Source organism: Branchiostoma belcheri, unplaced genomic scaffold, assembly GCF_001625305.1.
Source record: "Branchiostoma belcheri isolate BF01 breed outbred unplaced genomic scaffold, Haploidv18h27 scaffold95, whole genome shotgun sequence".
NCBI lineage: Eukaryota > Metazoa > Chordata > Leptocardii > Amphioxiformes > Branchiostomatidae > Branchiostoma > Branchiostoma belcheri.
In genome coordinates this window covers 1,249,332-1,268,280 of record NW_017804631.1, presented here as the reverse complement: position 1 = coordinate 1,268,280, position 18,949 = coordinate 1,249,332, and the positions used below count along the sequence as shown (strand labels likewise).

General features: G+C 39.9%; 1 protein-coding gene, 1 long non-coding RNA gene and 1 pseudogene across 2 annotated transcripts; 1 reads left to right on the top strand and 2 right to left on the bottom strand.

Annotated features, from left to right (window-relative positions):
- Positions 1 to 480: 480 nt before the first annotated feature.
- On the top strand, positions 481 to 11,427 carry LOC109461677. The gene is made up of 7 exons (XM_019758056.1): positions 481 to 1,102; positions 1,917 to 2,324; positions 5,276 to 5,496; positions 7,162 to 7,243; positions 8,279 to 9,981; positions 10,246 to 10,449; positions 10,582 to 11,427. The coding sequence occupies exons 1-7, from the start codon at positions 481 to 483 to the stop codon at positions 11,425 to 11,427; spliced, it is 4,086 nt and encodes a 1,361-aa protein (XP_019613615.1).
- Positions 11,428 to 12,748: 1,321 nt separating this feature from the next.
- Positions 12,749 to 14,885, bottom strand: LOC109461676 (annotated as a pseudogene).
- A 1,025-nt stretch (positions 14,886 to 15,910) lies between these two features.
- Positions 15,911 to 17,805, bottom strand: LOC109461707. Its single transcript, XR_002139699.1, has 2 exons — positions 17,724 to 17,805; positions 15,911 to 16,904 (listed from the first exon to the last, which is right to left on the bottom strand). It is a non-coding gene; the product is annotated as an uncharacterized LOC109461707 (long non-coding RNA).
- Between the last annotated feature and the right edge of the window lie 1,144 nt (positions 17,806 to 18,949).

Genomic DNA, 18,949 nt, shown 5'->3' with positions numbered 1-18,949 from the left:
CTGAGTTGAAAAATAAGTGTGAATTTCACAAAATTGTGGCCTGCAAAGTTTTGTCTAACAGATTGGATAGTTTTATTACGTACTCTAAGCCATAGAGAAAATGCTAAAATAATAATTCTAAAAAAATATGACAGCCATACTTGGCTGTGGAATGAGACCAAGTGATTTCATCTTGCAAATGAGGATCTTACTGTGTCTTAAATTTATCAATGAGAAACAATTATAACAATTTGTAAGTCGTAAATGTTAGCATCATCTGGCAAAGGTATGAGGTCGTGGAATTCTAGTTTTAGATAATTTACCTCTGTCATAGAATGTACAATGTGGATTAGATGGTTTTTAAATTATTTTGTACGTTGTTTAATTGTTGCCATGTAATTGTTACCTGCATTCAATTAGCCCCAGGGCATGAACTTGCAATAAACTTATCATTATTTTAATCAACACTTTCTAGGTCATGATCCTGATGATCCTACTGACATGGAGAACTTCCTCCTTGACAACTATGTTGACATCTCAAATATTCTGGATGTGAAAAGTGTACTACCTTATCTGATTCAAAAGCGTGCCTTGACAATTTCTGACAAGGAGAGAATTCTACACAAGGTTGAAGAGATAGATAAAGCAGGTGAACTTTTGGATACTCTTTTAAGGAATGGGAAATGCACACCCGACATCTTTATAGATGCTCTGAGGCAGACAGATCAGACTACACTTATAGATATGTTAGGTCCGGATCCTCGATACAAAAAGAGAACAGCTGTTGAACAGAATGTTCCTGCAAGAAGACCCATGGCCCCACAGAAACTTGAAGCTGTAAAAGTGACAGATTACAGTATAACACTACAATGGACACCAGCTGAGGAGCCTCTTGTGGGATACTTGGTAGAGAAAAGGTTATCTTCTGCAGGGAAATATGATCATTGGAAGTGTGCACATGATGGACTTTCAGTCATAAGCAAAAACAACAAACCACAGCTCACAGTTCCCTGCTTTACATATGAAGAATACGACTTTCGTGTTAGGGCAATGAATGATGTTGATGATCAACCTGTCTACAGTGAGCCAACAGTACTCCGAAGAGTGGTGGCTAAACTACCAGGTGTGTTTGTCTTTTTTGAACTGTGTGTCTTCCTTTCTTCACTCTTCTGAAATACATTTATCATAATTCATAATGGCATGAAGTTTTGTTTATCTTCAACTACATTAATTACATATTCTATGTAATGTCCTTGATCTTAGCAATAATTATGAAGAATGATCATATCAACTTTGAATACTTTTATTTATAATACAGAAGTTCATGTATTAAACATTAAGTATATAATATATATATCATTGCTCGAGGATTGTACGTGGAATGTTGCCCTGGCCTGAGTTAGAATATGTATATCTGACTGTTTATTTTTCCATTGACAGACAAGCCATTTCCACCACGAAACCTTCTTGTTCAAAGTTGTAACTGTTACAATGGGTCCAACTGTGTGACTCTAAAATGGTTGGAGCCTAAGACAGTACCAAAGGGTGTTGACATCTCCTACATCATTGAGAAATGTTGCTTGCTTGATGGCATCTCAGGGGAATGGGAAACTTGTGTAGAAGAAACAGCAGATTGCGAATGTATTATTCAGGATCAACTTAAAGTTGGCGAGATGTATCGCTTCCGAGTCTTTGCCAAAAACAAAGAAAAAGGCAGTAGGAGTGAGGCCACAGAAATGGGTAAGTATATTTATCATGAAATTATACTAGTAAGTTGTAACACTGTGACTGTTACATAAAATATATTATGATTGCTTATACTTGTTTGCTTGACTACTTGCTAACAAGTGACATCAACCCTATTCAATCCAATTTACCAGTCATCATTTGGGCAATACGGATTCACTATATCCTGAAAATGTTGTTTTGTTCAACAGACGGTTCAGAGATCCGAATAATGGTTGACCTGAAACAATCAAGCAGAAGACACTTCAAGAAAGGAGAGGATCTCTTGAAGACATACCCAGACATACCCAAAGCGCCTTTCAACAACCCAATGATCCTATTAAAGACAAAGGAAGATGGGAGCGTAATTTTAGTCTTTTCCTGTAATGACCTGGATAGTGTGATTGAGCTGTGGGAGATTTACCATCAGGGGGAAGTGCACCAGGTAATGAAAAGGCTCTTCATGTCAGAAGATCTCCATGCACATGGTGTAACCCCTGATGACCTTGTCATAACCATCAATCCTGAAGACTTCATTGCCAGCTGCAGACATCTTCTGCTGACACATCCTACTGACAAAGGATTCAGGGTAGTGAGGATGGGGTCTGATCATTCCACAGGTACTAAATTTGTAAAAAAAAAAAGTACTGTAACTCTATAATTTCATCTTTTACCAAAAATAATGTACACAATGTATTTCAAGTATTTCTTGTGACATTCTACCAAGAATTGTCACTCCTAGTACATTATAATAGATCATTGTAGACATTAATTAACCATTCTCTTTACCCTCTATTCAATCAGGACAAGAGCAGAGACAAAGCCAAGAGTATCCTGTCTACAACAAACCTTTGCGATTGAAGCAGAATCCTGTGCTTGAGAAGTTAGACCTTGCAACAACATACACAAACATGTGTAGTCTGACAACGGAAGACGGTTAGTGTCTGGAAAGATTGTAGTATAAATAAAAGAATAAGAAACAGCCTCATATTCACATGTATTACCTTAAAGTTGCTAAGAAAGTATTTTGGGGGTTGTGAATGTATGTGACACTGTGTATGTGTATGATTGTGCATGTGTGTGTGTGTTTGTGTGTGTGTGTGTACATGTATGTGAGTGTGTGGTTGTACCAGCTACATGTACATCATTGTATACTGATAGTGATACAGAGACAGATGTGTGTGTGTATGTGTGTCAGTGAGTGATATTTGGTATGCTGCAATTAGTAGGTGTTGGCAAAATGAAGCAATGACTATGTTATGGGCCCCTACAGGCTTTAAGATGGGCTTCCTAATAATTTTTTGATGACCTAATTTGCATGAGTGATGGAATACTTTACAGTGATAGCATTGTGAATATCATTAGACATTTTTCTTCAGATCCACTACACACAATTTTTTCTGATGCAAACAAGGTTCTTCAGGACATGTAATGGTTTCAGCAAGATACATTGTAGTTGAAAGCTTACTACTTTCTGTATAACTTCAGAGGTGTCACAAACTGCAACAAAGCTCAAAGATCTGACATTGTCCTCGCCCAGTCCTGAAATCTATATGGTGAGTGCCACTGTTGTATCATATATCAGACCCAACATAACTTTAGCTTACTGTAAAACTACATGAACTTATGGTTACCATAATTTCATTATTATATATTATTAATTATAATACATGTAGTAAACAAAAGCTCTCACTGACTGGTCAAAACATAAAAGTGTTAAATTAGCAAAAATTTACACTTAAATCAAAAAGAACTTGAGAATATCACAGTGCCTGCAAATCATTTTAGGATGTGGCAGATACACAAGAAGATGATGAATCACCTGCTGTGCATGACAAGGAGGACAGGGAAAGATTGACTGACGTAACTCATGACCAGCAGCATCCAATGATACCAAGGTGGGGAAAAGTTACTGTAATGTTTGCTTATCTACTCAGTCTGAAGTTGAGCCAATAGCCTCATTATAAATTTGCAATAAATGCTATGCACAAGTTGATTTTGAATTACTGTCATCAGTTTAGATGAACTACAGATTACATATCAATCAACACTTCACAGGTTTCATCAGCCTGAAGTTTCTTCACAGGTTTACTGCACCATAGAAATTTTAGGTAGTGTAAGTCTAAAATAGCTTTAATTTTCACAGCTGTAACTTAATTTAAACCTTTGTTAAGGTGTCAGTACGAGTGGTACTCTTTCATTTACGGTTTCTGTGCCTGCACTTTTTTCAGTCACTGTCACGAGTGGTGTGTTACAAATTTAGCAGAAAAGAATGTTGAGATGGAATACTTACTGTAGGACCATGGTCAACACTGATTGATGGGGTCAGATATGTAATAAAAAAGTTGCTATATAATCACTAATTAACATTAAATTTTGTCTTTTGAAATAACATATTAAATGCATCACTACATAAAAGTTTAAGCTTCGGTCACAACCTGCCGTACGTGCTTCTGCGTGCTGTCTACGTGCAAAAACGTGGGCAAATGCAGGGCATCCGTGCGTGGTGAGTACTGCCTCCGTACGGAATCCTACGGATTTAGGAGCACGCAGACACGCTGTAGAACTTTAAGCCCATGTAAAACTTTTCCTGCGTACGGTCTACGGATTCACCACCCGTGCGTGCGAGTACGGGCGACGCGCGTGCCCCGTACGTACCGTATGAAAGACGCACGTGTGAGTACGGCCTCCTTACGGTAAAGTTGCAATCACACAGAGATCATACGTTGTAAGCACGTACAACTCACTTACCACTTGCGCAACGTACGATGCATGCAACCACTCATGGCCAGACTTGGCATGCAGACCACACTCTTACACCTTGCGAAACCATGCGAGTGATGTGCGTCGATGCCACTCCTTCCCCATGTTTTCAGAAAAAACGTAGCAGATGTACATGTAGCCTCCAAAAAAACGTACGGACAAAAAGCACGTAAGGCGGGTTGTGACCGAGGCTTAACACTGTGTAGGTTGGGCGAATGTATTCAAGGTACAATCCTCAGTTGCTGGCCCAAGACTTATATTTGGCATAGCATCAAATGTAATTCATTTCCTCTGTCAAACAGGACTGAAACAGTGCCAAGCAAAAGCAGCCACATCACCATGCCAAGCCTTGCAAAGAAACTACAGGAGCTGGAGTTGAATCTTAGGGCATCTCAACCAATGATAGGGTATGGGAAGGCACTGATAAATGCTATAGTGCATGGGGACTCATTTATAGAGTTGGAAGTTCTGAAAAGCCTTGGAGACCTGCATCTTCAAAAAGCCAAGCTCCTCAAAGATTCAGCAGAGTTTGACAAGGCTGCTGCCTTGTATTCTGCTTCCCTACTGTGCTGCAAAGATCCAGATACAAAACAAACACTAGAACATCGTATCGGCTACATGGAGAAACTTTCGATAAAACTGCTCAGGGGATACAAGCCAAAGTATCTGTCATTGTACCCAGGTCCAAGTACTGATAACAGCATCATACGAGTAGCAAAAATTTGCATAGACCTTGAAAGGCACAGTCATTACAAAGACATTTATTCGATTGAGAAACTGTACACAGAAATGTTTGTGAATGCCATAGCAGATGATGATATGCTACTGCAGCAAGAAGCACTAAAATCACTGGGAGATTTGTACCTCAAGAATGGAATGGAAACATCCAACCTGTCACAGTTACACAAAGCAACACCAATCTACAAAAGGGCCCTTAACACATGTATCAAGGTACAAAATGTAGATGGGATTGTGACACTACTTCATCGGATCAAGTACACAGAAAAGATGAAGGAAGAAATGAGAAAGGTGAGCCTTCCACATCACTCTTATACTTTTTAAAGTATTAGAATACTTAGCACAACAAGCATGTTCTTCTTTCTGCATGATGTACACATGTGCCTTTGTGATAGTGTGCATGGAAAGAAACTTAATCATGGACAAAAATGGAGTGCTGTCAGTGACACTGAGAGACAATACAGCACTCAGTGACACTGCATGATTTTGAATTGCCTGCAAAATGTTGTCAATTTCAAAATCATTAATAAAGAACATTGTGCACTTACTGGGAGTATACAAAATGAATTCATTAGGCCATGTTGATTTGATTATTATGGATGACATCCACGCACGCATGAATTTTTGGCCGTTTCCAAAAAAAAGTGTACAATCATGCTGTAAATCGTACAAAACAGTTGCAAAATGAGCAAAAACATACAGTAACGAAGTTGCAAAAAAATATTTAAAAACCATTATACAATGCCAAAATCAAACGAAAAAAGATGAGAATGTAAAGAAATGAATTTGAAGAGGAGATTATTCGCCAGACCATATTCTGTGTCATTTGTTCAACCTTCATAACCACATAGATTTCGTAATGAAAGCAACTATTTTTTGTAAAACTTATTTTATTCGCACGTGTGGATCAGTTTTGGGGTTCACAGAGGATATCATCCATGTAATCAAATCAACATGGCCTTATGGTAAAAAATGCCTTGCAAATTTAGTAAAAATGATTGCAAAGAGCATTAATTTCTGCAGTGTAACTCTTAATGAATTATGTTGACATGGAAAAAAATAGAACAGTAATCCATAATTTTTTTAGCATTTATCTAAGAGGACTGAATAGAGCTGTGTACCTAAACAAATTTTAGGTACAGGTACAGGTACAGGTACACAGGTTTAGGTACAGGTCCGGACCTGAACCTGTACCTGAACAATTCGACCAATTTATATGCTCTTCTGAACTCCTTCAATAACAAAAAAACATTAATAAACTTGTTAGTTAAGGTTTATTCTTTGTTTATGGCGAATGCTCAGATAAAATATAGGCAAAACTAAAGATGTTTTTATTTTCATGAACACACTGTCCTTACACAGGGACCCATTTGAGGTCACAAATAGGCATAAAATTGGTGTGAAATTGTTTAGGTACAGTACCGGTACTGAGGGATTAGGTATTTTGGACCTGTACCTAATCAATTTTTCCGGTACAGTATCGGTACTGCGTACCGGTACACAGCTCTAGGACTGAACATGAGAGCAGACAATCTACTAGGATTAGGAGGAAAAGGAGGAAAAGGAGGAAAAGGAAAGATGTCAACAGACCAGAGGCCACTGAACACCCTGATCCTCAATACGGCACGGACAGGTAATAAAAATTTTATGTATTTCATTGTAGTGTTTGTACATTGTGTATGTGTGTGTGTATCTGTATTATCAAACGCTATGGAAAACATAAAACACATATTAACCTTCTGGTGAAGGTAATATCATAATTAAAGACCATCAATATTTGGAGGAATTCTGGTATTTCAAGTTGGTACTTTTACTGTCAACTGTTATGATGAGGTCATCATGATATTGTCAAGTTATGATGTCATGTTTCATTTACAAGTATCTTTCCTGTGGTACAATGATATGGCATTACCCAGGCCTGTATTTTCCAGCCAGTACAAGGAACACTTTTGGCAGGGTTATTTGGCACTACAGAAATCTGACCTGGACTCAGCAGAGCAGCACTTTGCATCTGCACTCAAGTTGGTACACATCAGAGGTATGCATACTCTCATTAGGGGAAAATGGTGAGAGCAAAAATTCTTGCCCACAATTATTTTCTTCAACTTGAAAATCTTAGCAAGATAGGGTTCAAATTAACCAGTCCTGCAATTATTGGTCAGCAGTTTGCATATCTTTTGCAAATTCAAAGACTACATGTATGCTAAAATACAAACAAGTAACTGTAAGTTGTAATTTTGCAGACTAGAATTTAGTAGATTAATATTATGGCTGAATCACAAGTCTGTTGAGTACATGATCCTGTATAGCTACATGTAGTAGACTAAGTGAAGATTTGTCGAGTAAAAGTATATTTGTTCCATAAGATTACATTGTAACAGTTCAGTGGCTTCAGGCTTTCTCAACTAAGGCCACACCAATTTAATTTCTTGGTTAACGGATTTGCCGCTTCATTTTTTTCTGATTTGCAAATAAAAATAAAAGTTCAGAATCAACTGAAAAATGCTCATATTTTGCCCTGAACAGTTAAAAACAGTCCTATTCTTACTACTTGTTACAGTCATACCATCTTTCAATGCAGTAGTATCATTAAAAGTTCAAAATTCATTGTTTAAATTTTGAACCAGCCTGTAAGCCTCTGGAGACAGCTGTCTGCGGCCGCCATGCTTCTTCCCTGAAGCACGCGGATGATTGATTGATTGATTGGTGTGTTGACTTCATGGCTTCTATCGTACCATTTTGGCCCAGAATAGGATGCCTAGGCCTGTTTTTTTTTTTTTTTTGCCCGCCCGCTCCATTATTTTTCTACAAAAATCCGTTAACCAAGAAATTAAATTGGTGTGGCCTAATATGTATTGAATGCATTTGATCAAGAGTAATCACGCCATACTTATTACTATTTTCATACCAAAATATTTATAATATATTAGTAAATGTTACAAATGTATATACAGAGAGAAGAAGGGAACATGTGAGGTTCAACAAAATTACAAGTACATGTACTACTAGGATTAAGGTAAAATGACAGTGAGAATCAATGCTTACATGGGCAAATGTCGATCTTCCTTACCAGATCCCAGAGCCCAGCAGTACAAGAGAGAGGTGGAGCCCCTGTGCAAGTTGGGGGATGTCTACAGTAAGCGAGGTCAGCAGACAGGAGATGGGGGAAACTTTGTCAAAGCAGCAGCACTCTACAATGCAGCAGTAGCCAGGTCAGAGGATCAAGTCCTAAATGGCAACATAGAAAGAGCTATCACAGAAGTAGAGAAGTCATTTCTCCATTGTGTCTTAAATACTCATAGTCATCTGAGTCAAGATAACAAAGAAAGACATAAGAAACAGCTGAAGGAGATGCGGGACCAGGTCAAGCTGGAGATGGAAACCATTGACCAGCAGCTGGATCCCTATGTACATGATGAGGATGACCCATGTGTCAGAGAGATAGAGGCAAAACGAGCTCAGGCTGTCAGGCAGTTGTTTGAGAAAATTGCACAAATAAGGAAGGAGTTCATTAGCCTGCTTGTAGAAGAGTGTCTTGGGTTAATGGGTCCTCCTCCCTGTAAGTATGCCCTGATAGGTTTGGGTTCACAATCCACAGGAATGGTCACTCCATACTCAGACCTGCAGTTTGTCATCTTGGTAGAGGAGGAAAGTGAGGAATGTCTTGTGTATTTCCGCAACCTCACCCACTATCTACACCTCAAGGTGGTCAACCTGGGAGAAACCATTCTCCCAGCACTAGGAATAAAATCTCTCAATGACTTTTACTCCGATAACCCACATGATAACTGGTACTATGACTCTGTTACACCTCGTGGGTTGGCATTTGATGGCTCCGTACCATGGGCAAGCAAAACTCCACTGGGCAGGCAGGGAAGTTGGAAAGAACCACCCAGGGAACTTATCTGCACCCCAGAAAACATGGCTTCAAAACTACAGGGGGATGCTGCATTTTACCTTCAGGAAAGATATCACCTTGCCACTATCTTTAGAAACCCATGCCTGATAGCAGGGGACCAGGATTTGATTGACATGTACATGGGCATCACAGGGAAGATACTGCAAGCTGATGGAGGTAAAATGGCTCAACAACTGGCACAGGTGACAATGAGGGAATATGGTAGAAGCTACAATGATCAAGAAATGGTAGCTAGACTGATTGATGTCAAGAAAGAAATCTACCGCTTCCCAGCTGTAGCAGTAGACTGCCTGGCACTTTCTTCAGGCATTGTACCTACCACAATTTGGGAGACAATAGAAGAAATGGAAATCCAACAAGTGATCAGTCCCAACAATGCACATCACCTGACAGTGCTTACCAGCATCTCAGCAGAACTCAGGCTCAGAACATACATTGCAAATGGTGGACAGAAGGAAAATCTGGCAGCTTTGGCCTCAATGAAAACAATGCTAAATGCACAGGAATCATCCCTTCAAATGATTCCTGTACATGATGAAGTATCATCAAATGCATTGAAGCCAGTTTTCAACCTACCAAATGATAAGCAGCTTTTTAGGTACTATTACACAGCAGTTCCCCTAAAAAGGGTTTTGAACGAATGGGCAGAAGAGAGGGCAGAAGAGAGGCCAGTTGCTGATCTATATGACAGTGCTCCAAGAGTAAAAGGAATCCTATACTCTGAGCTATGTAAATACAGACTAGCTATCAGGTGTTATGCTGAGGCCCTTAAGGAAGTTAAGGATAGCAATAATGATAAAATGACCTTGTTGAGATATCTTGGGGATGCTTGTCTCAGTGTGGGTGATTACGAAAAGGCAATCAGCTACTACATAGAGGCACTTCAGGTATGCAGGATCATCTATGGCAAAAGTACAGCACATTCCGACATTATCATGTTACTAAACAAGATAGGTAAAACCTGGGGTGACCTAGGTAATCAAAGAAAAGCAATCAGCAACTATGAACAGGCACTGCAGATGCAATGGAGTTTCTATGGTCACAGTACAGCAAATGCCAACATTGCCATGTCACTTAACAATCTGGGGCTAGCACTGGGTGATCTTGGTGATTACAGAAAGGCAATCAGCCTTCATGAACAGGCACTGCAGATGTACAGGAGTATCTATGGTCAGACTAAAGCACATCCTGACATTGCTACTTCACTCAGCAATGTAGGACTAGCCTGGGGTCAACTTGGTGATTACAGACGGGCAATCAGCTACTATGAACAGGCACTGCAGATGTACAAGAGTATATATGGTCAAAGTTCACCACATCCTGACATTGTCATGAAACTCAACAATCTGGGACAAGTCTGGGGTCATCTGGGTAATCACAGAGAGGCAATCAGGTATCATGAAGAGGCATTGCAAATGTGCAAGAGTGTCTATGGCCTTAATACCCTCCATCCTGACATTGCCACTTCACTTAGCAAACTAGGACTAGCCTGGGGCAATCTGAGTGATTATAGAAAAGCTATATTCTTCTATGAGCAGGCATTGGAGATGTATAGAGGTATCTTTGGTACAGTACATTCTGATATTGCAAATTTACTCAACAATCTGGGGTCAGCCTGGCACATTCTCAGTGATTACAGAAAAGCTATCAGATACTATGAGAAGGCACTGCAGATGTATAGAAGTATCTATGGTGAGAGTACAGAACATCCCAACATTACATCCTTACTCAACAACATAGGGTCAGCCTGGCACAAGTTGGGTGAACAAAGAAAGGCAATCAGCTATATTGAACAGGCACTGCAGATGAACAGGAGTATCTATGGTCCAACTACACCACATCCTAACATTGCCATATCACTCATAAATCTAGGACAAGCCTGGTATCATCTCGGTCATTACAGAAATGCAATAAGCTACTTTGAACAGGCACTGCAGATGTGCATGAGTATCTATGGTCTACGTACACCACATTCTGTCATTGCTACATCACTCAGTAATCTAGGACAAGCCTGGTGTCATCTGGCTGATTACAGAAAGGCAATCAGCTACTTTGAACAGGCACTGCAGATGTGCAGGAGTATATATGGTCAAATGACAGCACACCCTGACATTGCTGTGTCACTGAATAATCTGTCAACAGCTTGGCTCCACCTTGGTGATTACAAAAAAGCAATAAGTCTCTGCCAAGAAGCTTTGACTATGGCAAACCAGATTTACCTTCCTGATAAAACTCACCCCATCATGAAGCAAATTGAAAGGAACATTGCCCTGATGAGCACAGTAAAAGAATCTACAGAATAAAGAAACTGCAGTTCTACTTGTCTGATATATTCAGATTTTTTTCAGATACTAGCACATAACATTTCTTTTATATACATCATGGTAATGATGACTGATGTAAATTGTGTTTGTTTGGGTCATTGGAGCTATTATCATAATGGTAAGATGTTTCTGCAATGATTGATCAGAGGAATTAACTGTAACAGTTATATTCTGTGTGAAGTACTGGGTATCTAGATACAGGTATTGTGATGGCAATACCACTGGCTCCATGTATAATGTATGGAAAACAATTTGATCAAAATCAAACTTTTTCAATTTTTAATCATACACATTGTAAATGCAATTTAACAGTTTCTTGTCCTCACAGGTATATAACCATCCAAATGCATACAAAATAGCATACATCATATATCAGAATGCTATATGATTGTGTGAAATATGAGTTAATAAGTTAAACATGTAACTATGTAGATTATAGTAAATGTCAGGACTTGAATTAGAAATTGTTGAGGTACACCTTCACATCAGCTTTTACTATTCACGTCATTGGGTAGGTTTTGTTTAGGAACAGATGAATACTACGATTTTTCTGCTACTTTAAATTATGGCATGACTTGCTCTTCAATCTTCAGGATTTCCAACATCTGATGTCCTTAATGCAAAGTGCTCACAAACAGATAAATGTTACAAACTAATAGCCGACAAGCTTACTTTTGATAGGATTAATTTTGTTATCACAATTTGTTGCATGGTTTTGTGTGTTGCCTTTTGTCCTTCTGATAGTTGTTAAATATGCATGACTGTTCAGAACATTCTAAATGTATTTTTTTTAATGCTTTTATATCATTATATATTTTACTCTGTGCAATACTGAAACAATGTAATACACATGTATAGCTTGAATGCCTACAACTGTCATTGTAAGCATGTAAAAAAATCCTATAACTGTTACAGCAGTATTTTGACATGTTGATCATGAATGGATTATAAGATATACGATGTATGAGATTATGATCAACTCAAATGTGCAATAGACTTTCAGGGATTTTGAAAAGTTTAACTTTCAAATTCAAATTGAAATTGTATATTATTTGTCAGTTACAAAGTAACTCTAGAGACAATTCGCTTTGTCAACGAATTTTTCCTGTTAGTAAGCTTTTTCCAATAAACCATGAAGAAATTACATCAGAAATTGCCTTCAACTTTTTGTTTAATGACCTTTCAGTAAGGTCAATGGTAAAAAATGTTGAACTTCTTTACCGACCAACCCTTACCCATGATTATTCCCCCATCTCTTCATGCCCAGTTCCTTTAACAGGGGGACACCACTGTTAATACATTACCACACGAAAGGCACCAGGACTGCTGTCCTCTGCCTGTATGCCAGATACATTTTTGTACCCCGAGTTATTCCCCCATCTCTTAATGCCCAGTTCATCTAACAGGGGAACACCACTGACTTTTAACAACAGGAAGCCAACAAACATGGGGGAGAAAAAAATACACCAAAAAAGACTATAAAAAGTTTTGTAATGGTATATGCTGTATTCAAGCTTAAATACAGTGTATATTACCATCAATAAGGCCTTTGAGTTATTTTTGACCGGTCTACAGCACATATATAATTTAGTACTACAAAAGCTACTCCACTGTTATAAATGCATCAAAGGTTTGCTTCATTTGCTGATCACATTTGTATCAAGCACATAAAAAAAAATACCACTGAATCATTATATTATATTACCACACAAAAGGCATCAGAACTGCCGTCCGATCCTCTGTCTACAGGCCAGATACCCCACTGACTTTTAACAACAGGAAGGCAACAAACACGGGAGAGACAACACTGATGTGTTCCCAGCCTGACATAACCCCGGCGGCTGTGATGTACAGACCCAGCCACAGACTGATCTCTCCCAGGTAGTTTGGGTGCTGGCTGATACTCCACAGCCCGGACTGGATAAACTTTCCTATAGAGTGAGAAAGATCAAATTATTTCAACTCTCCATCTGTCAACAGTTTATCATTCATAACACTGGACTGGCTTCTATTTGGACTTTTTTTTACACTGGGAGGGAGGACTAAACAGTGATTAGAAACACATGGTGCACGTAACAAAGAATAAATTGTTAAACTGTACACTTATATATATACATTTACTGTTAACTTATATACATACACAACAGTGTAAACTTATATTTATAAATCAGGGCTCTTCCTAGAAATCTAAAGTAACAATCTCAGCCAAACAGGATAATTCAATTTTAGTATCATATATACATAATCAAAATTACTGAATTTGAAAATTGAAAATGTGACATTGTGTTCCTGAAGTAGTGCAAGTTGTGCAGCACCATTATTCCATTGCTTTGGGAGAACCCAGAGTTCGAATCCAATTCTTTAACATACAGACTGAAACACAATCATTATCAGTACTAGAAACCAATCATACATTTTTTAATGCCAAGATTAACCATTGATATTTGAGATGTCCCACCTGAGTTTTCAGGATCTGCATTGAAGACAGACTTCTGATAATCAGCCACAGCTTCCAGCAGGAGTCCTACAGCCCAGATGGACCAGCCTAGGTAGTCCTGCAGGGTCAGTCATTAAAAAAAACTTTTATTGCATACAGTTTCTGTTACAGGGATATCATAATGTTGTGGTACCACATTGTATAAATTTAGTACATACTCTAGTACATGTATATGTAACGTTACATGTACTCCCTTCCTAACTCTCAGCGCTGGCAGAAACAGAGAGGAACCCAGATAGACAGACCACCCAGATTAGCACTAGGGAGGTCTGCACCTGGAGAATGTTATAGACAAACGTAAGGATCAATTGATAATATACATAATGCTAGCCACTACAATACAGCATTATGTGATCCTTCCCTTCTCACATTATTGATGAGATGGTTAGCCAATATATACAGCCAAATATATACAGCCAAATGTTATATGGTATGAATATATATATTTGGCTAAGTTACATACAGCAATTTTCAAGCTTTCCCCAGGCTACAAATACATGACTGTATATCACATTGACTGTACAGAGATCATAAGTGCTCCCAACATCTGCTTGGAGGATAAGTTCCTAGTTCCAAACCTCAGCATTTAGTGAAGTTACATGTAATCAGGCTAACAGATCTTCAGATTGTCAACAATACTTGCACAATACTTCCACACATAACAAATCTTATACTCATGATCAGTACCTTTTGCCTTGTGAAGTTAATAGGCCAGCAGTCAGGCTGCCCAGCAGTGCCTATGTTACCGACCCGGCCAGATCGAAAAACTTCTCGGTACTAATTTATTTAGGCACTGCAACCGCCCAGCAAACCCACTGGATCCCCAGGTCCAGCGCCGCAGACTTGTACAACACCGAGACGTCCATGTCGTCTGCAAATATCATGGAAAGAACGAGAGAAATCGTATAGTATCAAGAGGCACTAGCTGTGACCATTTCAAACTTGGTGCATGTTGTGTAATAAGATGTAGGGTGGCTAACATTTTTACAGGTTCGCGATAGCGTGAACCTGTTTTACGTTACCTCGATTTTATGGGCGCCGCCATTTTGTTTCCCGTCATGCAATGGGGCAGGCCAAAGTTGAGTGAAGTGCATTGTGGGACCTGTCACCGGGCCACAGTGTAAGGACGACGCCTAGCGGTATGTTTGGAAAGAGCAGTAACTGAAAGCCTACCTGGTTGTGTGTTCATTTTGGCAGGAGTGTATAGAGGCGATGGCTTTGGCGTAATATACGCTGATTGTGTTTAGCACTTGCAATTGAAGTTCAATGTAATTTTCTTAGCATGACGGGAAGGAAACATGGCGGACCTAAGGTTTTTTTTTTTTGGATGATGAGATGATGGGGCTTTGGTATTAGTAGGGTGGTCTTGTGGATCTTGTCGGAGGCCGAAGCTAGGGACGACAGATTGTCCTCAAGTACAGGGTCAGTAGGTGGGATGAATGGCATGAAGATTTGGTATTAGTAGGGTGGTCTTGTGGATCTTGTCGGAGGCCGAAGCTAGGGACGACAGATTGTCCTCAAGTACAGGGTCGACGTATTTTGTGGGATGAATGGCATGAAGATTTGGTATTAGTAGGGTGGTCTTGTGGATCTTGTCGGAGGCCGAAGCTAGGGACGACAGATTGTCCTCAAGTACAGGGTCAGTAGGTGGGATAAATGGCATGGAGATTTGGTATTAGTGGGGTGGTCTTGTGGATCTTGTCGGAGGCCGAAGCTAGGGACGACAGATTGTCCTCAAGTACAGGGTCAGTAGGTGGGATAAATGGCATGGAGATTTGGTATTAGTGGGGTGGTCTTGTGGATCTTGTCGGAGGCCGAAGCTAGGGACGACAGATTGTCCTCAAGTACAGGGTTAGTACGTTCAATTGATGAGATGAAGTTGGGGGATGTGATTTTGTCCATCTGAATATTAAGCATCCTGAAACCTGTCCTGTCTAACATTCATAACAGAATAGTCCTTTTTTGTCTGACCTAGGACCTAACTCTAAGAAGTGACAAACTGAGGAATGACACAGAGACTTGCTTTGGTCAAGACTTTTAGACTTGACCTCTGACCTTGCAGTGGGAGACACCTGTACTAGGTCATCTATTACAGCTGTAGAGCCAGGGAACTCCTGTTGCACATGATCATTGGATATTGTACAAAAACTATGCAGATGTCCTGCTATAAATACCATACATGCCTCCCTTGTATTTAAGATATTATTATATAGCAGTGAATCATTGAACAAATCTTATATGGCCGTTGTACTCGTTAGTTTGATAACTGGATGTACTGAATAACAGCAATCAGTTTCGATTACAATATAGACTGTATCATTCTCCAGTCTCAAAGCCTGGCTACTGGAGAAGCCAAATGTAATAAAATTATTGACAATACAATTGAACTAGTTGTTGTTACAATGACTGTCGTTCTTTATGCTAAAATGTTTTGTTGTCACTGCCCTTGTACTAGGACATATGATGGATCCAGACAATCAAACAATTTGGTCAAGGGGTGGTCCTCTGGCTAATGTCTTTAGACATTATGACATTTGGTATCGATCATGCAGACTCTATTGTCTTTTGCGTTCTTATACTAGACATCGAAGAGCACGTTCAGATCGGCCTCGTCGCATCGGCTGTGCCGGGAACTGCCGTCACGTCGGTCTCAGGCGGTGTGATTGGCCTCACAGCTCTCCCAGGACCGGGAATGGATGTCTCAGGGCCGGGGATGCAGACGTTGGTTGTTTCGGGGGATTAGGGTGTGTCCGGCGGTGGCTTGACGTGGACGGTCTGGTCCCTAATGCAAGGGAAGAAGAGAAAGTGCTCGGGGAAGTACATCCTGGGCCAGATGGATGGATGGCTGACGTGTCAGGTCCATCAGTGGTCAGCTTCCCGGATCAGGAACGGAAGAGATCTCACGGTGCCCGTTGGCCGTCGTGTGCCCCGTTCTTGGCCGAGGGTCGCTGCATGTACACTGAAAAAGAAGAAGACATGTGCCCCTTGAACAGTTTCAACCTGACAACCAATTGCAACCACTGGCGACGTCGACATTGACCCAGAACATAGGCTGGGTCAACCTATACGTGTACAGTACAGACAAACTCACACGGCCCATTCTGTCAAAACGGACAACTGTACTGGCACACATAAACTTACTAGGATCGCCACTGAATAAAAACAAACAACAAAACTAGCAAAACCTAGGCATACAAAATAGAATAATAGCTCCATCCCGGCCATCACAGTCACTACCATTGTCACGACTTCCAAGCGTCAACGCCGTACGAAAAAAAACAACAACTTTGATACCTCTAGAGTATTAAAACAGCACCAAAATCCTTATTTGGCATGGCCACATGTCTCTAACAATCTTTTATCGTAGTCTTCAGAGAAAAAGTCAGGGAATTTTTAGGGATCGTTTTGTATAAAATAATAACAAAAATAATCGTTTCGTATAAAATAATAACAAAAATAATTTGAAATCTGAAATACCTTTATTGTACATTCATGCCACGACGGGCTAGGTACAGGTCAAGACTTAACATACACATTACAGACATATGTAGAAAATTGGAGACAAAAGATGCACTATTTGACTTAGACATACATACATTCATACTGTCATACATACATACAACTACTAGGCTAATACAAAGTGCTGTAGTCATTTTCTATATAAACTAATGACAAAAAATTAGTCGTTTAGTATGAAATAATAACAGAAAAATAATCATTTTCTATAAAGAAAATTACAGAAAAATTATCGGTTTCAATAAAATAACGGTGTACAAACCAGGCACACGGCGCAGGCTCACTTTCTGGCCCCTGCCCACAGTTCTATCGGGATCGGGAACGGATGTCTCAGGACCGGGGAGTGTAGACATCGGTTGCCTCGAAGGATGAGGGCGTGTCCGGCGGCGGCTTGACGTGAACGATCTGTGCTCTCCAAGCAGAGGTCGGTGGGGAAGATTACAACCTGCAGAAGAAATACGAGGATGTTTGTAACGTCCAACCAAGGGACACTGAAAAATAAAATTGAGGCATCGTCATCACATCGTCATCGCCCCGTTGGCAGTTATCGATGCACCGCCCACTGACGACGTCGGCGCCGTCCATATCCAAAACATGAGCTGGCTTAAGCTAATACAAAGAAGTTTCAGCGGATTCACAAAAGTGCCTGCTGACAATTAAACAGAAGGGTCAATCAATGTGTTGTTGGCTTAGCATTGGAACTCAACATGTTATCTAATGGTGACTCATTTCAGCTGCCTGGAGCCCGTCTCTATACATTGAACGATCAAAGCTTTACTATATCAAAGGCCAGATTCAATGATCCCCAGGTCCCGTCAACAAAGTTAGTTTGTGATTAATGGCGCTTGACAGCTCTGCAGTTTGGGAATATTTTGTGCGCCAAAGCGAAGATATTAGAGAGGTCAAGCAATTAACTCCATAGGTCAGAAAAAGGTGATCTTGTCACTGTTTGTATTTCCTAACGGTGCACCTGCAGTGAAATGGTAACCTTATACACGTGAGACTGGCAGCATAAAAACAGACTCAACATGCGACTAAATATAAACATACTAAATGATCATATAATTCACAGCTGTATATTGAGAATAAGTTCTAAGAAACGCCGTTCAGACGGGGAGTAAAACACAGAATTTATCCATACAATAGAATTTGGCAAGATTCTGGAAATTAGTAGAAATTATCCGAAAACAGAGGATATGGCAGACGAAAAGCAACGGATTATGTAACCACAATGTTTAAAAAGATTTACAAGTAAGAAATTAAACGATCCTTGCCGACAATAAACCAGCGAGATTCAGACGTCAAACAAACGCTATTTAGAACGAAAAGGCTTCAAAACAAACGACCGTCTAGCCTGGTATCCAGTCTTATCGTGATTTGGGTTAGGCTACCGAAGCTCCACGACTCAAGAACTCAGTACATACGTACAGAACGGATAAATTCCGTAAAAGGCCAGCATGGGCCTGCCTGTCATAAGCGTCGTGTACG

What these genes read in the sequence shown, in the direction of transcription:
- LOC109461677 (XM_019758056.1), top strand. Translation starts at nt 481, where the DNA reads ATGGAGAACTTCCTCCTTGACAACTATGTTGACATCTCAAATATTCTG. An exon ending in GTGTGGGTGATTACGAAAAG is followed by an intron (nt 9,982 to 10,245) that starts GCAATCAGCTAC and finishes GATTACAGAAAG; the next exon opens with GCAATCAGCCTTCATGAACA. An exon ending in AAAGTTCACCACATCCTGAC is followed by an intron (nt 10,450 to 10,581) that starts ATTGTCATGAAA and finishes CTCCATCCTGAC; the next exon opens with ATTGCCACTTCACTTAGCAA.